Source organism: Monodon monoceros, unplaced genomic scaffold, assembly GCF_005190385.1.
Source record: "Monodon monoceros isolate NGI ecotype Baffin Bay Population unplaced genomic scaffold, NGI_Narwhal_1 Super_Scaffold_21, whole genome shotgun sequence".
Classification (NCBI taxonomy): domain Eukaryota; kingdom Metazoa; phylum Chordata; class Mammalia; order Artiodactyla; family Monodontidae; genus Monodon; species Monodon monoceros.
In genome coordinates, this window is record NW_021703778.1 from 111163831 (window position 1) to 111190962 (window position 27132).

Below are 27132 nucleotides of genomic sequence, written 5' to 3' on the forward strand. Positions count from 1 at the left end.
CTTGTGCCGTCTCTTGCCAGTAAAAGATTCAGAGTCACCTTTTTCTTGCCGCTAGGCCGGGCGGAAGGCCTGCTTCTGGCTCAGTCAGGCCTCCGCGGCCGCGCCGTCGCGGTGCATTGTGGGCGGGGTAGTTTCCGCCGCGTTTATGGTTGTATGGTACGTGAGGGCTGCGGTGAGTGGTTGAATCAAGTGAACTTCGTTTGTGATAGATCCGTACACAGTAGGTGGTGCCCTCGTGGACCTCCCTTCCTTACTAATATCGCTGGCTCGGCTCAGCTCTCTGCCCCTTCCCCACTCCCATTTCCTTATTTGACGAGTTTGGCGGCCACGGCCCCTAGACTCGGGCTTTCGCCTCTGTCCTGGCTGCCGATGGGTCTGGGGTAGGGGACTTCCGACTTTTCGCCCTTTCTGCAGCCTGGCTCCCGTGGGATCCGGCCCCTTTTCAAGGAAAGTTGTGATCCACGTGAGTCAACTGGCTGGTCTTCTTTGTGCATTTTCCTCAGGTTCGCGGACTGGAACATAACAGGCACCAGAGGATTCCTTCTCGGTCCCCTCGTCCTGGAACTTGCGACCAAGGTTGGATGTCCCCGTATCCTTGTTTAATGGAGAGAACTCAACTAAGCTTCGTTGCTGCTAGCCCCAAAAGCATTTGATTTGTCTGTGAGAAGCTGAAAATCATCTTTTAGAAAGTTGCGCTTCGATCTCCGCCCCCTACCTGGCCCAAATCCCTTAATTATGCTGTAGAAGTTGGGGCTTTTTGAACATCTCTCTCACAATCTGGTGCTGATTTAACTGCATAATGACTTTCTATTTCACTGGTATTCGAAGCTTTCCTAAACTTTGGAAGAGCAACCCATACCTTGGGCTAGGCCCAGGTCACTCTTCTCTCTCTCTCTTTCTCAAAGACTGTTATGGCATCAAGAACCAAGAGAAGTGGTTTTCTCTTAAAACGGTGTCTCCACAAAATACCAAAGCAATGAATCTGCTGGTTGCCAAAGCCAGATATGTCAGGAAAAAAGATGAGGGCAGTAGTAAGCAAGTTTCTGCTGATTCTCCTCACATGTTTGCAGCTGGAGCGGCTAAGAAGAGATCACAGATGAATCCTCCGAGTAAAGAGCACGTCTTGCCACCTGTGAAGAACATTTTTCAACTCCCGACAAAACCTTTGAATTCAGAGGAGTGGGATAAACTGAAGGAAGATTTCAAAGAAAAGGCTAACTTTGAAAATTGGATCATTTCACAGATGATTAAATGCCATAGCTCTGTCGATGTGGCCAAATCTGTGCTGGCCTGGGTAGCTGCAAAAAACAATGGTATTGTAGGCTATGATTTGCTGGTCAGGTATTTGTATCTCTGCGTTTTTCATAAGCAGACGTCAGAAATTATTGATGTCTATGAAATCATGAAAGCCAGATACAAGCGTTTAGAATCTGGAGCGTACACTCTTCTCATCCGGGGATTAATCCATACAGACAGATGGAGAGAGGCCTTGCTGCTGTTAGAGGACATCAAAAAAGTCATGATTCCTTCAAAAAAGAACTATAATGACTGTATCCAGGGAGCCCTCTTTCATCAAGATGTAAATGTAGCTTGGAATTTGTATCAGGAGTTGTTAGGTCATGATATTGTTCCTATGTTGGAAACATTAAAAGCCTTCTTTGATTTTGGAAAAGACATGAAAGGTGATCAGTATTCAAACAAGCTGCAAGACATTCTTTTGTATCTAAGAAATAATCAGCTGTATCCTGGGGAGTCATTTGCACACAGTATAAAAACATGGTTTGAAAGGTAATTTTGATTTTTGTTTATATGTATATTTTTATTTTAATACCGTTACCTAAAACTAGCCTCCTCTTTTTTTTATTAGTTGCTGAGAATTACTCTAGTCAGATTATACTTTCTTCTGTCTCTTAGTAAGATTGTTTCCCCTTTAAGACAAAGTTTTCTTTCCCTTTAAAAAAGTAGCAGCGTAAATAAGTTGTGCTAATCTCTACTCATCACATAAAAGGGAAATTATAGAACACTTGTTTTTATGTATTTTTTCCTTTTAGAAGGATCATTTGTTTTCTGAGGTGTCTAGTATGATGTGAATATTTTCAAATAGCACTTGTGGCTGGAGTTCATAGCAAGAAAACTGGAGCTGTCTTTGGGTCATATTAGTATTTTCAGAAGTTCTTCTGAAACCTAGTGACTAGTATGATGTGCACGTATATATTCTGTTTAATCTATGCATTTCACCAGCTTGAATAGTTAGAGGGGAGAGAGGAATCCTGCTCAAACCTGATATGTGTTAAAGAAGAAAATCTTTATCCTTCCTGTTTTTGATCATACCATCATTTGAGTGCTCTCTCCAAGTCTGTCCTTTGCTTTCCCGTTGCTTTTATTCATGTTACTGGCTGTGTGCGTGCTGATTTATTGCTTCAGTCTTTTGTTCTCTTATTTCTTTACCACTAATTGGCTTCAGGCTCTTTCCTACAGATTCATTCCTTTTGTCTCTATTTTTCTCTTGCTTTTCTACTATATATTATCTTTACAGAGCTTTGAAGTAGCAATCATGCTTAATTATCTTTCTTAACACATTTATTGAATATCCACAGAGGAGCTAAGTTGTGAAAATCTTGGAATGGGAAGGATTTTGGATTTTAATGTTATGAAGAGTGCTGGTCTTGGAGTACTTTTTAAAAAGTAACTGCCAAAACAGTGCGAAAATAAGATTAGAGAGGAATTAAGATTTGAAACAGGGAGATCTGTTTGGAGGCAATTGTAGGTTTGAATGAGGGATGATGAGATCTTGAATTAAGAACTGGGAAAGGAGAGAAGTCAGTAGAATCAATAGGAATGGATGGTATTATCTGTAAGAGGAAAGAAGAAAGGATAAGTTGACTGAGCAAATAAACCAATAAGTAGTTTTGAATGCCTCCAATTTTAGGCTTAGCACTGTGCATGATCCGTGATGTAAGATCTATTATAATGGCATTCACGACCTAATTGGGAATACAATAGTAGGCAGTTATCTCAGAGTGGTGTATAAAATGATAGTGTAAGAGAAGAAATTACTCTGGGCCAGGAACAATCTCTGGCAGCTTTATGGAGAAAATTAGAGTAAAATTTTTTTTTTTGTCTGGGCGGTGCGTCATGCGGGATCAGGACCCGCGCCCCCTGCATTGGGAGGGCAGAGTCTTAACCTCTGGACTGCCAGGGAAGTCCCTAGAGTTGAGTTTTGATTTAGAGGTCTGGGCTGCTTTCTGGGCAGGTCCTGTGAAGACAGATTTCAAGTTAAAGATGAGGGTCAGATGATGAGAGAAGCAAAGGGAAGGAGATCCAGAGTAGAGTACCATCAGTTACTTAGCCCCATCCCAGTATTAGCAACCACTCTTCTAATTGAACCATTCTAGGGAAGTATCCAGAACTTCTCAGAGCTCTTTCCTACGGGTTTTTTAAATACAACGAATATCTTTCTGTTCAGTAGGGATTTGACCCTCTGGTGATTTGGTTTTGCAATCTTTTTTGTAGTGTTCCTGGAGAACATTGGAAAGGACAGTTCACCACAGTCCAGCAAAGGTAAAAGCCAATGTTTTATTTTTAATTTGTTCGATTCAGGTTTACTAGGTTGTTGTTACTTATTTTTAAAAAATTTAAGAATACCTTAGAAACAGGATAATTAAGTTAGTTAGGATAGCCAAGAAAAAGGTCACAGTTTTGCATTTGGAGAATTTGTAGTGCTCAAAATGTTTCTTTCAGTAGGTGCTGTGAGCCTGGTGTGACGCCTCAGAAATGTTTTTCCCTAGAGATTTGGGACCCAGTTGTGTTTTAGGAATGACTTTAAAAACTTTGTCTGGGTGCCAGCCATCTACTCTTTTGGGTTTTCTGGCACACTATTTTGTTACATTATCTGGATTACAAAAAGTGAGATGTGTATGATGATCGCAAAGGTTATAATGTTCTTTTTTTAAACTACCTTCCAATTTCCTCATGTCCTAGAATTATTCATTGTAGAAAAAGTTCTTTTTCAGGACATTATTTAACACATTTAATTGTAATTACAGTGGTCAGTGTTTGGGCTGTGGAAAAACTGTAGAGTCTATTCACCTGAGTTCAGAAGAGTATGAATTTCTCAAGGAAAAAATAATGAGGGATGTGATAGATGGAGGTGACCAGTACAAAAAGACGACACCTCAGGTGAGTCTGGAACAGGTCTTGTTGATTCCTGGGTTGCTTGTCTTGAGCAGGGGTCAACAACTTTTTTCTGTAAAAGGCCAGATAGTAAGTATTTTAGACTTTGTGGGACATAACGTCTCTGTTGCAGCTTTTCTACTCTGCTGTTGTAGTGAAAACAGCCACAGAAAATACATAAATGAATACAGTAAAACTATTCATGAAAATAAGTTGTGGGCTGGATTTGGCACACTGGCCGTAGTTGTCAACCTTTAGGAGAGATTGCTTTCGACTTTCATAGAATAATTGGGTTAGACTGTCATCCATCTATTGAAGTCAATCCTATTTCATCTGCGCACAAGTGCACTTAAGCCAAAAAGATAGATGCTTATTCTTTGTCTAGGTGCTTCCAGAAAACTGTTCAGTAAACTCCCATGAAAGCATTATGGTTTCACACAAGTTTTCTAGTCAAGAGAGTTTAAGGTAGCTTGACAAAATTATTTCCAAGTCTTCTTTTTATCGAATTTGATTCTTGAAGTCATTCTTAATAGCTTTATTTTGCTAATCTTCAGTGCTTTATGCGGGTTTACTAAGATTAAGTTGAAGTAAAATGCTTTTACCTTGGGGAAAGGTTATCCTTGGGGAAAGGCTGCCTATCATCTCACTGAATGCTTTTTCTTCAAGATACCAAATAAAAACGAGAAGTGAAAATTGTTCTGCCTTCTCACGTTGACTTAAAATTATCAGAAAATGCCCCTACTAGGAAGACTTTTAATCCTCAGAATACAGTCAGAATCTGGTCCGTGAAAACATTATCTTCATTTTATGGAATACCTTTTAGCTGACTTTATTGATAAAATTATAGTTAACATTTATTAAATGATCCTAAGAGCTTTATATTCATTATCTTATATCTTATTTAACCCTTACACTACCCTATAAGATACTATTTTATTTCTGTATTACGGATAGAGTGATTGAGACTTCGGGAGGTTAAATATACCCTAGGACACTCCACTAATAAAATCAAGGTCAGACTGACCCCAAAACTTTTGCCTTTATACTCTGCTGCCTCTCATTGAATGAAAATTCAATTCGTAGTTCTGTATGTACTTGACAGCTGACTGGCTGTAGCAGCTCTTAATGCCTTAGGAATTTCTGCCAGCTAAAATGATTTCAACAAATTTCCTTTCTCTCATCCAATATCTGCTGAACACTTAACGTTTATCTTTGGAAGCAGGCGTTAAGATAGATTCAGGGTTGTGTAAATCATGCTGTTTGCTACCAAAGACTTTACATTTCTTTTGTGGGCTAATTGAACATTCTTCCCATCTTCCAACTTTTTATTTAATAAAATTTTCAACCTAAAGAAAAAGTTAAAAAATAGCACAATGGACACCTACATACTCTTTGTCAGAGTAACCAGTTATTATTCCACATATGCTTTCTGTCTCTATTTGTGTTTTTTTTTTTTGTGGTACGCGGGCCTCTCACTTTTGTGGCCTCTCCTGTTGCGGTGCACAGACTCTGGACACACAGGCTCAGCGGCCTTGGCTCACGGGCCCAGCCGCTCCGTGGCATGTGGGATCTTCCCGGACCGGGGCACGAACCCGTGTCCCCTGCATCGGCAGGCGGATTCTGAACCACTGCGCCACCAGGGAAGTCCTCTATATGTGTTTTTATGAACCATTTAAAAGTGAGTTGGTAGACATGTTACCTTAAATATCTCAGCATGTATCTTCTTTTTTTGTTTGTTTTTGGCCGTGCCGCTCACCTTGCGAGATCTCAGTTCCCCGACCAGGGATTGAACCCGGGCCACAGCAGTGAAAGCCTGGAGTCCTAACCACTGGACCACCAGGGAACTCCCTGTATCTAAGAATAAGAACATTCTATGTAATTAAATGCTATTATCACATTTAAGACCCTTCACATTAATTCATTGTCATTTAATAAAAACTGCATATTCAAAATTTCCCAGTTGTTCCTCCAAAATGTATTTTATAACTTTTTTCTTCTGACCCAGGACTGAATCAAGATTCACTCATTGCTTTTGGTTGTTATATCTCTCTAAATCCAGAGCAGCGCCTCCCCCGCAACCCCGCCTTTTTTTGTTTTTATGACATTGATTGTTTTTGAAAAGTCTGGGTGGTTTGTCTTGTTCAGGGCTTCTCAAACTTTGTACCTCAGAGTCCCTTGAGGATCTGTTTAAAATGCAAATTATGACTCACTTGTCCAGAGTGGGGTCTGAGATTCTATATTTCGAACAAGCTCCCAGGTGATGGAATTCTGGTCTTTGGACCACTTTTGAGTAGCAAGACTGTGGACTAATTGTCTGATGGCTTTCTCTTTATTAATTCAGTGTAAAAGCTTTTGGGGTATGTTAAACAGGCAATGCTGTGTGCTTCTTACTGCATCACAGCAGTCACATAATATCAGGTTGCTCTCTGTTGCTGATGCTAAGTTTCATCACTTGATTAAGAGGGTGACTGCCAGATGTCTCCACTGTAAAGGTGCATTTTTTTCCTTTATAATTTCCCTTTGTAATTTTTTAATTAAAAATTAAGTAATCTGTGGAGTAATACTTCAAGACTACGCAGATATCCTGTCACCCATTAACTCTTCACCCAGTGTTTTTCACATGATGGAGATGAGCTCTGCCTTCGGAATGGTGCAAAGTGATGATTTTCTAGTTCTTTTTTTTTTTTTAAGATGAACTGTGTTAGACTCCATTACCGTCATTATTCTTTTTGATGCACAAATTGTCCCAAATTTGGCCTGTGGGAACCCCTGCCAAGCCAGCTCCTGTGTGTCTTTGACATCCTCCTAGCAAACCCGCCCCCCAATCAGTTTTTGAGCATCTCTGTGCTTTCTGGCACAAGATGTCCCAGGTTTTCACCTTGAATTGCTCCTGCCCCAGTCATGGAATCACTAGTTGAATACTTTTGTTTAAGACTCTTAATGGCTAAACATTGCCATAATTTCTTCTTAATGATTCCTTCTGACTGTAGTTCTAGACTAATAGAAGGAAGATTTGTTAGTTTTCTCTGCTGACAAAGATTTAGAACCCAGAGCAAACCTTCTCCTCGGAGAATGTTATACTGCAGGAGGAGTTTCAGGCTCCAGACTGGTGAGAATAACAAAGAGTAGTCATATATTTAATTACCATAATTCACAAAGCAACTGAATATATTCACAGAAGGATTGGGACATTTTATGACAAGGGAAATTGTCTCCTTTTCTCTTTCCAGGTGTTCTCCCTTTTCCTCGCTGCAGCTCCCCAATTCTGTATCCCATTTTTTTGTCATCTGCCTTTCACCTTTAAGTTATTGATTTAACATAATAACATTGCAACCATTTATGGAATGATTACCCTATTGTCAGGCACTTCTAGGCCTGTTACACTCACAGCATTCAACAATCTTGAAAGGATATCACCAATTTGAAGATGGGGAAGCTCAGGATGAGAACCATATCCATGGTTAACAGGCAGTGAAAGAAGGCTTATGGCTGGATTGGTTCAGGGTTTAGCTTTGATAATATTGGTGAAGCAGAAGGGGCAGAGATGGATCCAGAGCATTTCTGGTAGATTGAAGTAGAACCAACTCTTTTTGGGACTAGAGGAAACAAATTAAGAATAGTGGATAAGTTAAGTGTGTAGGTACAGTAAAGAGTTTTTCTCTGAAGAGCCGGAGAATTTTCAAATTGCTCATTTGAAAGTGAGAGAATGTTTGATAGTCTGAGAGAGCTTAAGGACAATTTTAAGCCTTGGAAGTTTGGATTATTTGTGGGAGAACTGAGGAGAGTATCTCTGGGTGGTGCTGAAGTCCCAACAACTACACTTGTAAGGGCATTGATCTGTGAGCCATTTTCAGCAGTCCCGGGCCATCTAGGTAGAGAGAAGGCAGCTGGATGGGATGGGATGAGATTTTGCTAGGGTGGTACCATCGAGGGAAAAGGGAAGACAGGAGTTGAGGGTGTAGGTGAGAGGGTGGCTTAATTAACGGACCATGAGATCAAGGTTGGTAGAAGGAAGTAAAGATGGGTAGGAGCTCACAGATTAGGAGACAAGGGAGATAAAAGTGGACCGGAATCTCAGTGAGGTTGGAGAGCAAGCATAAAGGGAGTGAGAGTGATTAGTGTCTATTAGCGATTCGATTTGAGAGACGGAGGGCTCTGGAGTGGTGACAAAATCCAGAGTATGAGAGTTAAGCAGATGAAGAAACTGAGAGCCTAACTTGCTAGGTGGTCATCCACAGAGCTAATTAGAGTGTCCATATGATAATTTTTAAAAATAATAACTGCAACCACATTATGGAATGCTTACCAACTGCCAGGCTGGTGATGAAGTCTGTGAGTCCGGTGCCAAATTCTTAATAAACGTACAGATGCCTGGGACAACACAAGGTGATAGCAAAGAAGAGTCAGCAAACTATGGCCCACAGACCAAGTCCACCCTTACACTTTTTTTTTTTTTAATATTTATTTATTGATTTATTTTGGCTGTGCTGGGTCTTAGCTGCGGCATGTGGGATCTTTGTTGCAACATGCGGGATCTTTTAGTTGCAGCATGTGGACTTCTTAGTTGTGGCATATGGGCTCTTAGTTGCGGTGTGCATGCAGGATCTAGTTCACTGACCAGGGATCGAACCCAGGCCCCCTGCATTGGGAGTGTGGAGTCTTACCTGCTGGACCACCAGGGAAGTCCCTCTACCAATTGTTTTTGTAAATAAAGTTTTATTGGAACACAGCTACAGTCACTCATTTATATTTGGGCATACCTTGTTTTATTGCACTTTGCTTTATTGCGTTTTTTTAAGAAATTGAAGGTTTGTGGCAGCAATGCGTCGAGCAAGTCTATTGGCGCCATTTTTCCAACAGCATTTGCTCACTTTGTGTCTCTGACATATTTTGGTAATTCATGCAATATTTCAAACTTTTTCATTATTTTTGTATTATGGTCATTCATGATCAGTGGTCTTCGATGTTACTATTGCAAAAAGATGATGACTCACTGAAGGCTTAGATGATGGTTAGGATTTTTTAACTAAGGTATGTACATTTTTTAAAGATATAATGCTATTGCACACTTAATAGACTACAGTATAATGTAAACATAACTTTTAAAACAATTTTTATTGGAGTATAGTTGATATACAATGTTGTGTTACTTTTTGCTGTACAGCAAAGTGAATCAGTTATACATATACATATATCCACTCTTTTTTAGATTCTTTCCCCATATAGGTCATCACAGAGTATTGTTTTTTGTTTTGTTTTGTTTTTTTCTTTTTGACCACACTGCGCAGCATGTGGGATCTTAGTTTCCCGACCAGGAATCGAACGCATGCCCCCTGCAGTGGAGCGTGGAGTCTTAACTACTGGACTGCCTGGGAAGTCCCATTACAGAGTATTGAGTAGAGTTCGCTGTGCTATATAGTAGGTCCTTATTAGTTATCTATTTTATATATAGTAGTGTATATATGTCGATTCCAATCTCCCAATTTATCCCTCTCTCCTTTCCCCCCTGGTAACCATAAGATTGTTTTCTACATCTGTAACTCTATTTCTGTTTTGTAAATAAGTTCATTTGTACCATTTTTTTAGATTCCACAAACATAACTTTTTACATGCACTGGGAAACCAAAAAATTTGTATGACTCTCTTTATTGTGATATTTGCTTTATTGTGGTGGTCTGGAACTGAACCAAACATGTATGCCTGTCTTGTCTGTGGCTTCTTTTGCCCCGCAGAGTTGGGTAGGTACAAAAGAGACCATGGGCCTGCGAAACCTAAACTATTTACCATCTGGCCCTTTACAGAAAACAATTTGCTGACCCCTGGTATATATGAACAGCATAAGCCTCAGTTGCGATGGAGAAGTAACAACTTTGAAGGCGCAGTGGGGACTAGGAAAAGGTCTCTCCTTTCCCCTCAGTCCTATAGCATGCTTTGAGAGAATGAGCAGATACCACTTCAGAACTAAGTAAGGGGACTTCCCTGGTGGTTCAGTGGTAAAGAATCTGCCTTACAATGCAGGGGATGCAGATTCGATCCCTGATCAGGGAACTAAGATCCCACATGCTGGGGGGCAACTAAGCTCTCATGCCTCAACTAGAGAGCTTGCATGCCGCAAACTACAGAGCCCACACGCTCTGGAACTTGCACGCCACAACTACAGAGCCCATGTGGTCCTGGAGCCTGCGCGCCACAACCAGAGAGAGAAAACCCGCATGCCACAACTAGAGAGGAGCCCACACACACGCCGCAACGGAAGATCCCTCATGCCTCAAGGAAGATCCTGTGTGCCGCAACTAAGATGTGACGCAGCCAAAAATAAATAAAATAAATAAATAATAAATAAATCTTAAATAAAAAAACAAACTAAGTAAGGAGTCATTGATGATCTTAGGAAGAGCAGTGTCAATAGTACACCGAGGGCCAAAGCCAGCCAGGTTATAACAACTGAGTGAACACACATTGAGGTTAAACTCTCCTTTTGAGAAGTTTAGATGAAAACAGGAGGAAGGCAATGGGATAGTGGTGACTAGAGTTTGGTAGAGGTCAAGGGACAGTTTAGGGAGATGGGAGAGATGTGCATGTTCATAAGGTGAAGAAAGGGTTGTCAGTAAAGATAAAAATGTTGAATAAGCAGGACAAGTAGTAGAGAATGCATTACTGATGAGCAAGGTTCAAAAGTAGGAGGGGTTGCCAAAAAGCACAGATGGGGAGGTTAGAAATGAAAGAAACCTCTCTGAGACTAGAAAAGAAAGAAGATGGGTGTGGATACAGATATATAGATGGGAGGCAAGAAGGCTGAGGGTAATGACATGTGCTATGTTCAGTGGGATGCAAGGTGAGAGATGGGCATCAGTGGAGGACTAGAGAGTGAAGAAGGCTTGGGATGGTGCTTGAGAGGAATGGCAGAGATGCTAACTCGAGCAGAAAGATGTGGCAGGGAGTGGGGTGCTGAGACTTGAATCATTGAAGTTGTAGGCATCGCTCTCCGTAAATACGTGGTTTAATATTTTTCCAACAGAGCATGGCTCACCCAGAGTAGTAGTGAAGACAAAATGTAGCATTGGTTCAGATTTTGGGTTTTGTTGGTTAGGTGTGGCAACGTAATAGGGAGCAGAGGAAGGTAGGTCTGATAAAATAGTTAACACAATCACCATGGGGCCCAAACTAGATAGGGAAGGAAATAAGGCCAGAGAGCAGTTGTCTGGGAGGGCTCGGGCTCGTAGTCTCACTGTGGAGTAAAGGAGAAGGTACAGTGACAATAAAGGAATGAAAACTGGAAGGCTGAGGTCAGAGAGCAGGTGACTAAAAATTTGAGACTAAGATTTCAGAGGACAAGCCATTCTGGGCCCTGTCCAGATCCAGGGTAGGGCTCTCAGGGTGTGGCATGTGCCCCAGGGTAAGGTTCAGCTCCAGAGTGTCATTTCCCACAAATTTTTCATCTTGTGTTTTTTTTTTTTGCTTACTATGTGTGTTAATTTGCTAGGGCGGCCATAACAAAATACCACAGACGGAGTGGTTTAACCAATAGAAATTTATTTTTGCACAGTTCCAAGAATCAAAGTATAGGCAGGTTTGGTTTCTCCTGAGGTTTTTTTTCTCTCCTTGACTTGCAGATGGCCCCCCTCTTGGTTTGTCCTCACAAAGACTTCCCCTGTGCTCAGGCATCTACAGGTGTCTCTTTGTGTGTCCAAATTTCTTTTTCACATGAGAACACCAGTCAGATTGGATTAGGGCCCATCCTTATAATCTCATTTTACCTTAATCACCTCTTTAAAGGCCTTATCTTCAAATACAGTCACATTGAGAGGTACTAAGGGTTAGGACTTCAACATACAAATTCTGAGGAGGCCACAGTTCAGTCTATAACACCATTCATTGCAAATATGTATTAAAACTATATTGTGTTCAGCATTTTAAGTTATTTTGTACTGGGAACACACAGCTGGAACTTCTTTCAATATTACTTTTTAAAGCTTGTTTATAATTTGGGAATGTGAGGTATAAACCAAGGAGTAAGTACTAATCCATGTTGAGTTTGTCTACTTAAGAAAAATGTATGATTTCAGCTCACCTCTGTAAGCATCTAAAAAGAGCATTATCAAAATTGTTTCAGGCTTATATGTTTTTACCAAGTAGTACGCTTTTGTTCAAAACAAAATAAATGAGATGGCACCCTTTAATGAAATGGTTCTCAGCCTCAGCTGCTTGTTTTAATAGTTCAGGGGATGTTTAAAAATTACTGATGCTCAGACCCCACCCCCTAGAGATTTTGGGTTTAAGTGTACAGTTCAGTGGTATTAAATACATTCACATTATTGTGCAGCCGTCACCACCATCCATCCCCATAACTCTTTTCATCTTGTAAAACTGAAACTCTATTAAACAATAACTCCTCATTCTCCCCTCCTCCCGTCCTCTGGCAACCACCATTGTACTTTCTGTCATTATGGTTTTGACTACAAGTACCTCGTGTAAGTGGAATCATACAGTATTTGTCTTTTTGACTGACTTATTTCATTTAGCATAAGGTCCTCCAGGGTCATCCATGTTGTAGCGTGTTACAGAATTCCCTTCCTTTTTAAGACTGAATAATATTCCATAGTATGCTTATACCACATTTTGTGTATCCATTCTTCCATCAGTGGACGCTTGGGTTGCTTCCACATTTTAGCTATTGTGAATAATGCTGTTATGAACATGGGTCTTTGAGACCCTGCTTGCAATTCTTTTGGATATATACTGAGAAGTGGAATTGCTGAATCATATGCTACATCTATTTTTAATATTCTGAGGAACCTCCATACTGTGTTCCACAGTCGCTGTATTATTTTACATTCACACCAATAGTGGGCAAGGGTTCCAATTTCTCCACATCCTTGCTAACACTAGCTGTTTTCCATTTCTTTTTGGTAGTAGCTATCCTAATGGGTGTGAGGTGGTGTCTCATTGTAGTTTTGATTTGCATTTCTCTAATGATTAGTGATGTTGAGCATCTTTTCGTGTGCTTATTGGCCATTTGGCTGTCTTCTTTGGAGAAATGTCCATTCAAGTCCTTTGCCCATTTCTGAATGGGGCTTGGGGTTTTTGTTGTTGAGGTTTAGGTTTTTGTTGTTGAGTTTCCTCTATATTTCGATGTTTTTCCCTATATATGATTTGCAAATATTTTCTCCCATGCTGTGGGTTGCCTTTTTATTCTGTTAATAGTGTCTTTTGATGCACAAAATGTTTTAAATTATCATGAAGTCCAATTTGTTTATTTTTTCTTTTGTTTCCTATGCGTTTGGCATCATATCTAAGAAAATCATTGCCAAATCCAATGTTGTGAAGCTTTTGTTCTGTTTTTGTCTCTCAGAGTTTAATTGTTTTAGATCTTACATTTAGGTCCTGGCTCCACTTTGAGTTAATTTTTGTATATGGTATTAGGTAAGGGTCAAACTTCATTTTTTTGTGAGTAGATATCCAGTTTTTTCAGCACCATTTGTTGAAAAGACTGCCCTTTCCCAATTGAATGGTCTTGGCACTCTTGTTAAAAGTCATTTTTAACATATATGAGAGGGTCTGGATTTATTTCTGTTCCATTGGTCTGTATGTCTATTTTTATGCCAATACCACACTGTTTTAATTACTGTAGCTTGATAGTAAGTTTTGAATTCATTAAGCGTGGCTCCTCCAGTTTTGTTTTTGATTTTCCAGGATTGTTTTGGCTATTCAGGGTCCCTTGAGATTCCATTTGAATTTTGGGATGGGTTTTTCTATTTCTGCCACACACACACACACAAAAAGTCATTGGGATTTTGATAGAGATTGTATTGATTCTGTAGATTGCTTTGGGTAATGTTGACATTTTAACAGTATTGAGTCTTCTGATTCATGAACATGGGATTTATTTCCATTTATTTACTTTCAGCAGTGTTTTGTAGTTTTCATTGTACAGGTTTTTCACCTCCTTGGTTAAGTTTATTCCTAGGTATTCTTTTTGATGCTATTATAAATAGAACTGCTTCTGTAATTTTCTTTTCAGATTGTTCATTATTAGTCTATAGAAATGCAACTGATTTTTGTGTGTTGACTTTATATCCTGCTACTTTGCTAAATTGATTTATTAATTCTGACTGTGTGTGTGTGTGTGTGTGTGTGTGTACTTTTATGGTTTTCTCTATATAAGATCATATCATCTGCAAACAAGGACAATTTTACTTATTTTCCAATTTGGATGCCTTTTGTTATTTTTTTTTTCCCCTTGCTTAACTGCTCTGGCTAGAACTTCCAGTACTGTGTTAAGTAGAAGTGGTACAAGGGGGCATCCTTGCCTTGGTCCTGATCTAGTCCTGAGGAAAAGCTTTCAGTCTTTCACCATTGAGTATGATGTTGGCTGTCCGTTTTTATATATGGCTTTTATGTTGAGTTAGTTTCCTTCTATTCCTAGTTTGTCAAGTATTTTTTGTTTTTCTGTTTGCTTTTTTAATGAGTGTCAAATGTTGTTAAATGCTTTTTCTGCATTATTTGAGATGATCATGTGTTGTTTTCCTTTGTTCTGTTTATGTGGTGTATTATATTGATCAATTTTCATATATTGAACATCCTTGCATTCCAGGAATAAAGCCCACTTGGTCATGGTGAATAGTCCTTTTAATATGCTGCTGAATTTTGCTTGCTAGTATTTCGTTGAAGATTTTTACATCAGTATTTATAGTTTTCCTTTCTTGTAGTTTAAAGACACTTTAGTATCAAGTTAACGCTGGCCTCGAAGAATGAGTTGAGAAGTGTTCCCTCCTCTTTAATTTTTTGGAAAAGTTTAAGAAGGATTGGTATTTGTTCTTCTTTAAACGTTGAGTAGAATTCACCTGTGAACCATCAGGTCCAGGACTTCTTTTTGTTGGGAGATTTTAAAATTACCGATTCCCTCTCCTTACTAGTTATAGGTATATTCAAATTTTCTTTTTCTTGATGATTATACCTCTTTGTCTGCATCTCTGTGATCAGAAGCAGCGGTCTGCAATCAGAGCACAAATCCCCAATATTTGGAGGACAGGGTCCTTTTGACCACCCTGGCTCCCATAAGCTGTGAGCAGACTGCTTCAGGAACATGTGTACAGCTGCCTGCCATGTGGCTTGGGATGAGAGGTGGATAGCTATTGCTGTTCTAAGCGCTAAAACTGATTAAATTAACCACTGTTCATCATTTAAGTCTTCCCCTGGAAGTTGCAAGCCTTCAACAGACTTCAGAGTTGCAAATTGTTACAAGATCAGACAGATTCTGTCAGTGCACTGTTGTCTAGTCTGTCTAGGGAGATTGATTCCTGGTGCCATCTTCCCCTCAAATTGATGTGTTTTGACACATGTATACGCCTGTGGAACTGTCAGTGCTGTCAAGATAATGAATGTATCTATCAACGTCAAAAGTTTCCTGCCACTTTATAATGACTCCCTCTTGTACCCACATACCACTCACTCTTGCCACCTCAGATAAACACCATGGGAATCATATAATATATCGTCTTTTTTTGTCTGACTTCTTTAATTCATAATTATTTTGAGAATTCACTTATGTTTTGTGTCTCATTCATTCATTTTTATTGCTGAGTAGTATTCCATTGTGTGGCTATATCCCAGTTGTAAATTCATTCATTCATTCACCTGTTAATGGATGTTTGGGTTATTTCCAGTTCGGAGCTATTACAAATAAAGCTAATAACATTTTGTACAAGTCTTTGTACTTTGTGCTTTTTTTTTTTTTTTTTTTGCTGTACGCGGGCCTCTTACTGTTGTGGCCTCTCCTGTTGCGGAGCACAGGCTCCGGACGCGCAGGCTCAGCAGCCATGGCTCACGGGCCCAGCCACTCCACGGCATGTGGGATCTTCCCGGACCGGGGCACAAACCCGCGTCCCCTGCATCGGCAGGCGGACTCTCAACCACTGCGCCACCAGGGAAGCCCTGTACTTTGTGCTTTTGTATTTGTTTCCTAGGGCTGCTGTAACAAAGTACTTCAGCCTGGGTGGCTTAAAATGACAGACATTTATTCTCTCACAGTTCTGGAGGCTAGAAGTCTGAAATCAGGGTGTTGGCAGGACTGGTCTCCTTCTGATGACTCTGGGGAGATTCTTCCCTTTTCCTAGCTTCAGAAACTCCCAGCTTCTGGCAGTGCTTGGTGTTTCTTGGCTTTTAATTGCATCACTCCACTCCTCCTCCTCTTCCCTATGTGTCATCTCTTCTTATAAGGACATCAGCCGTTTGATTTAGGGCCCACTCTATCCCAGTATGACCTCATCTTAACTAATAACATTTGTGAAGATCCCCTTTTGGATAAGGTCACATTCCAGGTAGACATGAATTTTAGAGGGGACACTATTTAACCCACTACAACTTTTCTTTCTGTTGGGTACACATCTAGGAGCGGAATGGCCGTGTCTTATGGTAGGTATGTGTGTGGCTTTTTAAGAAGCTGCCAAACTGTTTTCCAAAGTGGTTGTCCCATTTTACATTTCTACCAGTAGTGTGAGGGGGTTATAGTTGCTCCACATCCTGGCCAGCACTTAACATTAAGGTCAGTCTCTTCACTTATAGCCATTCTAATGGATGTGAAGTGGTATCTCATTGTGGTCTTAATGTACATTTTCCTAATAACTAACAATGTTGAGCATCTTTTCATGTACTGAATTGCTGTCCATATATCTTCTTTGGTGAGGTGGCGTTTAGATCTTTTGCCCATTTAAAAAATTTGGTTGTTTTCTTATTATTGAGTTGTAAGAGTGACTCTAGGTACAAGTCCTGTGTCAGATATATCTTTTGCAAATATTTTGTCTCAGTCTGGCTTGCCTTTCATTTTCACAAAACAGGGATTCTGATTTAATTGCTCTGGCTTGGGGCCCAGGCATCAGGGCTTTCAAAAACTCCCAGTTGATTTTAAAGTGCAGTGGGGTCAGAACCACTGCTTCTAGTGTGAGATTTTGAAGAACCCTAATGTGTGTATGACAGCTTCTTTTCTACAGGATAATTTTGGGTGAAAACCATAGTCATAGGTAAACTGTTAGTTTTTCTGTTTTAAAACCTTAATTTACTGTGCTTAGACATCACAACCAGCAGATGGCAATAGTGTAACATGTAAAAGATTATTCTAGGTTGTAGCCAGGTCAGTCAGGTTAAAGGATTTGATGAGCTTCTTTATCTTTCTTAAACTGAAAGATATCTGTGTAATTTTTGTCAAGTTAGTTATAGTAGATAAAGAGGGGAGCTGTATATGTAAATTTTAAGTAAGTGAAGCAGAACTGCAAATAATATCTGTGTACTACTGATTCAACTACATGAAACTCATTGACATCAATGAAGATAAAAAAGGTGAATTTGGAGCTATGTGGACAGTGTTAGTTTAATATCAGTAAGATTTTTTTCCCTCTCATTTTCCTTCATTCTAACAATAACATTAAATTACAGCCTTTTTTTTCAAATTCAGCTGTTCAGGTATGAATTTGTCCTTATTTAATCTTCTTGTTAGGGAAAATTTGAAACATATGCAAAAGTAGAGAGACTAGAATAACAAAATCCTAGCTCAATGATTATTAACTCACGGCCACTCTTATTTCATTTATACTGCCACCGTTCCTCCCTTGCCACTCAGATAATTGTAAAGCGAATCTGAGCTTAATCATTTGTCCTATAAATTGTAAATTCATTTTTAAGCAACTTTCTTTCTATCTCTTATCTTAAGAAATACTCCTTTGTAGAGTGATATTTTTCTTATAGAGTAGGAAATCCTTTAGAACAGCAATTCTCAAACCTTTTGGTCCTAAGACCCTTTTACATTCTTAAAATTAAGGACTCCTGAGAGCTTTTGTTCATGTGGGATTGTACCGTTTGATAATTACTGGATTAGAAATTAAAACTGAGAAACTTGAAAATATATATATATATATATATTTTAAAATTAATTAATTAATTAATTTTTGGTTGCGTTGGGTCTTCGTTGCTGCGTGCTGGCTTTCCCTAGTTGCCATGAGTGGGGGCTACTCTTCGTTGCGGTGCGTGGGCTTCTCATTGCGGTGGCTCCTCCTGCTGCAGAGCACGGGCTCCAGGCACGCGGACTTCAGTAGTTGTGGTGCATGGGCTCAGTGGTTGTGGCTCGTGGGCTCTAGAGCACAGGCTCAGTAGTTGTGGCGCACAAGCTTAATTGCTCCGTGGCATGTGGGATCCTCCCAGACCAGGGCTCGAACCCGTGTCCCCTGCAGTGGCAGGTGGATTCTTAACCACTGTGCCCCCAGGGAAGCCCTAAACATATTTTTAATTTAAAATAACAATATAAAAACTATTACGTGTGAACATAAGTAATATCTTTTCTCAATAATAATTCTGTCATCTAATCAAAAGCAGTATGTGAGAAGAGAGGCATTGTCTTACATATTTGTAAATCTTTTTAATTATCTGGCTCAATAGAAGATAGCTGAATTTTTATATCAGCTTCTGTATTCAGTCTGTTGTGATTTGTTATTTTGGTGGAAGCATATGAAGAAAATGGAGGCTCATAGAGATAGGTAGTCTAAAAGGGTGAAAGTATTTTATTGGCATTTCCAGATAATTGTTGTTATTCTTCTCTGATATTATACCAAATCTCTACTGCACACTTGTGAGCAAATGAGCATGAAAAAGGCAGATAATATCTTAGTATTATTATAAAAATAGTTTTTAACCTTACAGATCCCTTGAAAAAGTCTTAAAGATGCCCAGGGGTCCTTACACCAGAGTCGAAGAACCACTGCTCTAGAAATACTCTGCTTTAGATATAGTTTCCTTTTTCTTTCTATTTGAAAAGTTTAAGTAAAATTTATTTTCCTCAATTTTATTATACAAACATATTAACAAAGGAAGTTAAAACAAAAACAAACAATCTTACTACTCAGCATCTCTTGTATTTAGTTTCTTTTATCCTCTTTAGTTCTTATTCTTATTTCATCATCTTTCACTTGCCAAAATGGAAAATAATATTTATTAATTTAAAAAAAATTTCCGTTGAAATAGACAACTGAAAAGAAAGAAATAGTAGCCCACCACGGTCCTCTCATTTTGAAATTTTAGTGGAGCTCTTTTTTTGGGTAACTTTTTTTTTTTTCTTTTTTGGTGCCGTGACTCGGATTTTTGGGTAACTTTTAATGAAACTTTAATCATAATAGCAGTCCCCCATAATCCTGTGATTTAGAACTTCTTAAATAAGACTTTAATGACTTGGGATTCTGTTTTCTAGAAAAGAAATTGGAGGAAGGCAAATTGCCTGTAGTACATTTAATTGAGTTTTTAGGGTTAAGTTTAAATCAAACCATTTGTTCTGCTTGATAATATCTCTTCAGTTAATTGACAAAAGGGAGGCCTTCTGGTGTTTCTCTTAACTACAGATTTAAGACAGCACATGTGACTCAAATGAAATGTCAGTATAAAAACTGATCTAATGTAGGTTTTTTGTTTTGTTTTTTTAAATTTGAGAGTGGCAGCTGCAAGCTGTGAAAGATGTGAACCAGCTGAGCTCTTCATCACAATCTTCAGAACCTTCCACTCTCATCTTCTGTGGGTTAGAAGACTTGGTTATCTCTAAGATGCATATGAGGTTTTCCCCCAGATTTAAAAAAAAAAATGTTGAGTGGTAAATGGCAAACTTTGGGGATTTGGTAGTTTAAAAAAACTGAGAAATTTAACGATTTGCAAAGTATAGTTTTAAAACCATGTGTTTTGAAGTCTGTTTATAAAAAGCCCATTAATGGATAAATGGTCCTCAACTTGCGAACATTTTACCTAGTACATAATTAATCACTAATGCTGTTCCCTACTTCCTCTTCTTCAGCTCCACAATTAAAAACTAGAAAACAGGCATGTGATCTCTGGATCATCCAGGTGTATTGGTGCAAGAATTGTGGCCAAAAATGTGAAACTTCTAGAAAAATCAGTGATTTCAGAAGCCCGGGACGGGTAAAAATGTGAAAAGAGAAGCAGGCTGACTCCTTGCAGTGGCCTTCTTAACATCAAACATTTCCATTTCTTCGTCCTTCATTTGCTCTAAGGCAGCACTTGCTGAAATTCTACCACTTGGGATCCAATCATTTTTATGAGAATTACCTTGAAGCAGTGCATTTCCTCCTGATAGCTGGATGAGTTCTGTTTTACAAAGGAAGAAGAATTGTGTGTGGGTGTGGTTGGTTGCTGCTGTTTTAGATTTGGGTGGGTGATTTTTAGACATGGAGAACATTTACTGGGGGCAGCTCTGGAGAGGATGCTCGAGTGGGAGGTCTCATGTAGATTACAGTGCTGGAGGCAGAGGGACAGAAGCACCTTTAGTTGAGGAAGTTTGAACAGGGGAGGAGTGTGCGAGGAGAAACTTATTTTTTTCTTAGGCCAAGGGCAAGAAAGCCTGGTCTTTTTTACCCTGTGAGCTTTTCTTCCTCAGATCCAGGCTACTACTATTATTATTATTTATTATTATTATTATTATTTTTTTGCGGTACTCGGTCCTCTCACTGCTGTGGCCTCTCCCGTTGCGGAGCACAGGCTCTTGACGCGCAGGCTCAGCGGCCATGGCTCACGGGCCTAGCCGCTCCGTGGAATGTGGGATCTTCCCGGACCGGGGCACGAACCCGTGTCCTCTGCATTGGCAGGCGGATTCCCAACCACTGTGCCACCAGGGAAGCCCTATTATTTTTTAAAATAAATTTATTTATTTAGTTTTGGCTGCGTTGGGTCTTCATTGCTGCGCGCGGGCTTTCTCTAGTTGTGGTGAGCGGGGGCTTCTCTTCGTTGTGGTGTGCGGTCTTCTCATTGCAGTGGCTTCTCTTGTTTTGGAGCTCAGGTTCTAGGCATGCGGGCTTCAATAGTTGCAGCATGTGAGCTCAGTAGTTGTGGCTCACGGGCTCTAGAGCGCAGGCTCAGTAGTTGTGGCGCATAGGCTTAGCTGCTTCGCAGCATGTGGGATCTTCCCGGACCAGGGATCGAACCCTCGTCACCTGCATTGGCAGGTGGATTCTTAACCACTGCGCCACCAGGGAAGTCCAAGGCTACTACTATTATTGTTATATTGTAGCCCCATGATATAGTTTGTCACAGAAACCAAGTCATTTTTTATAAATTTGTATTTATGGGAAAAAGTATTTTGAGTTCTAAGTAACCATTTTGTAAGTGATAAATATATTTTTTTGCTTGGAAAATGCTTTCTCAGATTTCTCATTCAGTTTTCTTTTACTGTTGACTAAAGGTATCAATTTTTATTGCCTTTTCATTTGTTCTTCCTAGAGAATAGAATAGTATAAATAAGACAGAAGATTAGAAACGATAGCACATGGGTACTGAAGGCTGACAGCTTACTTCTGAGGGAAGAGAAAACTACCAATGTGAAAGAGCAGCTGCTGAGATGTTGAGAATAATGACAAAGGCCTCCTCCATTCTCTACAGCACCAGACTCCTGATCTTTATACAGATGCCCCTCTTGCATTCTTTCTTATCTCAGTAAATAGAACTTTCTTCTTCTGGTTATTCAGATATCAAAAATGGCAGTCAACCTTGACTCCCCTCTTTCCTTCATACCCCACCGCCAATCTACCAGAAAATCCTGTTGATTTACTTCAGGATATATCTGAACACTTCTCATCAACTTTGCTACTACCACTTTGTGATCCAAGGCACCATAATTTCTAGACAAGACAACTTCAGTAGCCTCCTAACTGTTGTCCCTGTTTCCCAGCACCCTGCTGTCAGCCAGAGTGATCCTTTTCAGTGCATGTCAGATCACGTCACTCCCTTGCTTAAAACTCTCCAGTAGCTTTCCAGCTCAGACTGAAACACAGAATCTTTACAGTGACCTGTAAGGCCCTTCACAATCCTACCCCTGTTAGCCTCTTGGATCGTACTGCGTTCAGCCATACCGGACTCCTTGGTGTTTCTTGGTCCTACCAGATATGCTCATGCCTCAGGACCTTTGCACTAGCTATTTCCTTTCCTCCAGATATCTGTGTGATTATTCGTCTACCTGCTTCAGCTCGTTTCTTAAATATTGCCTTCTTAGAATGGTTCTTCCTGACCACCCTATTTAAAATTGCATGTATACCCTCACCCAAGCACTCTCCGTTTTCTGTCCCTGATTTACTTTTCTCCATAGCACTTACCACCATCTGGCATACTGTATATTTTATATGCTTTTATTATCTTTTCTCCATATTAGAATAGAAGCTCCATGAGAGTAGGAATTTTTGTTCCCTGCAGTATTCCTATAATTTAGAACAGTGCTTGGCATAAAATGCTCAATTTGTTCAATTAATGAATAATAGTTGCCACTTATTAAATGCTTGCTATGTGTCAGGCAGTGTGCTAGGGTCTTTGTTATTTCTGATCCTTTTGTTAATCCTACAAGGAAGGCAGAATCTCTTTTTTGCTAGGCCTCAGAGAGGTTAAGTGGCTTTGTCGAGCCAAATTGGTTAGTAGCAGAGCTAAGATTAGAACCCAAGTCTGTCTGTCTCCAAAATCTGAGTTCTCTTCCCTATTAAACTTCCCTATGTTCATAATGAAATACTGGGTCCCTAAGAAATTTAGTAAGATATCATTTAGTGTTCTTTCTTCATTTGATAAAGTATGCAGTGCATTTCTAACAACAGTTTCCATTTTGGATTATCTTCACTTTAAAAGATTAAAATGAAATAAAATTAGATGTCTAAAGGAACATGCCTTAGTTATCTGGAATGTTTACTTGTATGTAAAACACATTATTCCTCCAAAGTATAAGGTAGAAGGGAGTATACTTGTATTCTTGAAGAAGTCTAAGAGATCTTTTCAAATATTAATTCTGCTTAATTTGTTTTAATGCTTTTTTTTCTAAAGCAAACATTTATATAAGGCTTATTATATGCTAGTCACTACTATAAGTACCTTACAACTATTAACTCATTTAACATCATCTTTATAGTAACCATGGGAAAGTTGCTTCATGACTCTTGTTCTGACTGTTGCCAGGCAACCTAGTTATGTGTTAAGAAAAGTCAGATAAGGTCATCTTTTCCTAATGGGGGCAGAGATGAGGGCAGAGCCCTGAAGACAGTGCAGGGTAGAAGAGGAGACTGTGATTTAGGTGACTTAAAGTGCAGAATCTGTATCTAGCACAATGTCAGTCTGGAAAGGAGGAAAGGGACATCAAATCATTGCTGACGTTTTGATAGTATGAAGCTGTTTAGACTACCTCACTGCCTTTCCTTAATATCTTTTTTAAAATTAATTTTTATTGGAGTATAGTTGATTTACAATGTTGTGTTAGTTTCTGCTGTACAGCAGTGAATCAGTGATACATATACGTATAATCACTCTTTTTTGGATTCTATTCCCATATAAGTCATCACAGAGTATAAGTTGGTAGGTCTCAAGCAGAGCCCATGACACCTCCTTATTATCCAGCACTACTTGTTAGCTATAGGTTGAAGCTTAGCAAGTGGTTCTTCTCCCTCAGGGTTTCAAGAAATAGGAAATAGAAGAGTTAAGAATTTGGTACATGAAAATATCAAACTTGAATCTGATCACCATCTAAAGCCAACTACTAATTTACAGGAAATATATGGGACATATCCAATATTATACCTCAGAGATACAATCATCAAATCCAAGCTAGGAAACTATAAGATAAACAACCTAGTTTTTCCCAATAAATCAATAGCAAGCAGAGAGAAAGAGAGCAAGAGAGAGGGAGAGCGAGAGGGAAAAGACCTATAGATCAAAAGCAATTTATGATTCATCAATCATTTGCAGTGTATGGACTGTCTTGGGCCATTAATTCCTCATCTGAACAGTCAAAGAAATCTGAACATCAGTTGTTGGAGATGTTAAGAAATAATTGTTGGGACTTCCCTGGTGGCGCAGTGGTTAAGGATCTGCCTTCCAATGCAGGGGACGTGGGTTCAATCCCTGGTCAGGAACTAGACCCCACATGCACGCTACAACTAAGAGTTCTCATGTCGCAACTAAGGAGCCTGCTGGCTGCAACTAAGGAGCCCGCCTGCTGCATCTAAGACCTGACACAACCAAAAATAAATTAAAAAAAAAAGAAGAGAAATTGTTGGGGTTTTTTAGGTGTAATAATGCCAGTGAGTTGTGAGGCTTTTTTTTGGCCGTGTTGGGTCTTCATTGCTGCGTGTGGGTTTTCTCTAGTTATGGTGAGTGGGGGCTACTCTTCGTTGCGGTGCGTGGGGTGGGCTCCTCATTGCGGTGGCTTCTCGTTGCGGAGCACAGGCTCTAGGCAAACGGGCTTCAGTAGTTGCAACACTCGGGCTCAGAAGTTGTGGCGCGTGGGCCCTAGAATGCACAGGCTTCAGTAGTTGTGGCATGTGGGCTCAGTAGTTATGGCTCATGAGCTCTAGATCGCAGGCTCAGTAGTTGTGGCTCACGGGCTTGGTTGCTCCACGGCATATGGGATCTTCCCGGACCAGGGATCGAACCCATGTCACCTGCATTGGCAGGTAGATTCTTAACCACTGTGCCACCAGGGAAGTCCCGAGTTGTGTTTTAAAACTCTGTATTTCAGGGAATTCCCTGGCAGTCCAGTGGTTAGGACTTGGCTGTTTCACTGCTGAGGGCCAGGGTTCAATCCCTGGTCGGGGAACTAAGATCCCACAAGCCGTGTGGTGCGGCCAAAAAAAAAACACCCCAAAACCATAAATATTTGAGAGCTACACACTGAAATATTTATGGGTGAAATGATGTGATGGGTGAGATATGCTTCAAAAATAACTGGGAAATGGAGGATGGAGTAGGTGGGGTTACATATGAAACAAGATTGGCCATGAATTGATGAAGTTAGTTTATGGATTCATCGAGATTTATTATTATATTATTCTGTCTACTTTTGTATATTTTGAAATTTCCATTGTAAAAATCTTTAAAAAAAACTGACATGTTAAATAAATGCTTATATGCTTTCAGAATAGACGTTGTGAAGAGGGAGATTATAAAATAATGCATCCTTAGTGAATTTCATGCAGAGGCAACATCTTCCTGTAATATTTTTCCCCATACTCATTATAGTGAAAGTAGTTTAGAATTGTAACCATAGAAAATGGAAGTCCATTTCTTTAGTCAAGTAGTATTTTAAAAAGACTGAAAATTGTCATGTCATTTGCACATGGTAACATATTTCTGTTTCCATTTATGAAATGTGTGAGAGATGAAATTTAGATCAGAGCTGGAGAGAGATTTCCTACTGAACCACATTGTTTTTGCTTTGCAAAAGGGCTATTAATATTTGTTCTGGAGTTTTAAAAAAATCCTGTACATGTTATTCCATTATGTAGTGAAAACTATAGCTAAAGTGGCAATCTGGAATGCTCCAGTGGGCATCTACCCCATCCATTAGTGCAGACAGCAGCTCCTGATTGATTCTGGGTGGTTAGGCCTTCCATGAAGGGAAATTTGAACCTGAGAGCTTGTACATCCTCAGCAGTGCTAACTGGGAGATCTGGAGGAAGGGGATTTCCACTCTTTGTTAATAAGCTCTCCAGGCACATTTCCTCTTTGTTTTTTGCATTTTCCTCAGCTGTGCAGCAGCTGCAGGGAGGTAAAATGTGATTTCCTGCACTTAGGAATGCTGGCTTTTCTTTTGGAGACTTATAATTGAAAGAGTGGAATGTGTATGGATTGAGCTACCTACACAGATGATTTCAACACTAGTTTTTTTTTTTAACAAATTTATTTATTTTTTATTTTTTTATTTTTGGCTGCGCTGGGTCTTTGTTGCTGTGCGCGGGCTTTCTCTGGTTGCGGTGAGCGGGGGCTATTCTTTGTTGTGGTGCACGGGCTTCTCACTGCGGTGGCTTCTCTTGTTGCGGAGAACGGGCTCGCAGAGCACGGGCTCTGGGTGCACGGGCTCAGTAGTTGTGGCTTGTGGACTCCAGAGTGCAGGCTCAGTAGTTGAGACGCATGGGCTTAGTTGCTCCACGGCATGTGGGATCTTCCTGGGCCAGGGCTTGAACCCGTGTCCCCTGCATTGGCAGGTGGAGTCTTAACCACTGTGCCACCAGGGAAGCCCCTAAACACTAGTTTTAAAAAAAATGGCTCCCTGCATTTGTGCCAGTGGTAGATTTGCTCAGATGATTTGAATTAGCAGATAAACCGAGGCTGCTTCAAAGGCAGGCATCCCTCTTGATGGACCATTGTTGTAATTAGCAATGTGATTCTTTGCAAGCTGACTGAAAAATGAAGAATGGCAAAATTACATTATGCTATATTAATAAAAATACTATATTTTCTTGGCAGATTTATGCCATATAAATGCTTATGTTTTGGGTTGACCTGATTATTTAACCTGTAAAATTCTCCAAAATGAGAAAAGTGAGCAGAATGTATTTTTCAGGGAAATGAGATAAGGCCTCATCAGGTATGTGCCCACATGCATTGTCACTGGGAAATGAAAAGAACTTAGTAAATGCTCAGGAGCTATTAAACATTAGGTGAAAGATGAAAGGCCTTATCATAAGTTAATACCTTTTCTGCAGTCGTTGTCAATATCTCATGACCTAATAACTGTGATTCATTTTTTCAAAATATATTTGGGGGCTTGCACTACATTTAAAGATGGGCCAGACCTTTGGAGATAAAGTGTTGAAGTGACCTCTTCCCAGGTTGCTCACTATTGTGTGGATGGTACAAGGTTTCTGGGCCTGCAGAGAAACGCCATATGATTATTAGAAAGCAAGGACTGATTATTATTATATTTTTTTTGCGGTACGCGGGCCTCTCACTGTTGTGGCCTCTCCCGTTGCGGAGCACAGGCTCCGGACGCACAGGCTCAGCGGCCATGGCTCATGGGCCCAGCCGCTCCGTGGCATGTGGGATCTTCCCGGACCGGGGCACGAACCCGTGTCCCCTGCATCGGCAGGCGGACTCTCAACCACTGCGCCACCAGGGAAGCCCCATCACAGACCTTTTATACTTAGGCTGACACCACTGTTCACAAAGATT

At 40.0% G+C, this 27132-nt stretch overlaps 1 protein-coding gene across 5 annotated transcripts in view; it reads left to right on the forward strand.

Annotated features, from left to right (window-relative positions):
* PRORP (protein only RNase P catalytic subunit) overlaps positions 1–27132 on the forward strand; it is a 121997-nt gene that overhangs the window by 381 nt on the left and 94484 nt on the right. For 2 of the 5 annotated variants that reach the window (XM_029236449.1, XM_029236453.1), the window contains exons 2-4: positions 504–1788; positions 3514–3561; positions 4047–4179. In XM_029236449.1, the coding sequence (XP_029092282.1) occupies positions 800–1788; positions 3514–3561; positions 4047–4179 (1170 nt within the window). In that variant the 5' untranslated portion in view covers positions 504–799. Of the gene's footprint in view, positions 1–150; positions 173–196; positions 221–503; positions 1789–3513; positions 3562–4046; positions 4180–27132 lie in introns of those variants that run through there. The other 3 variants (XM_029236454.1, XM_029236450.1, XM_029236452.1) reach the window with 3 other exon arrangements.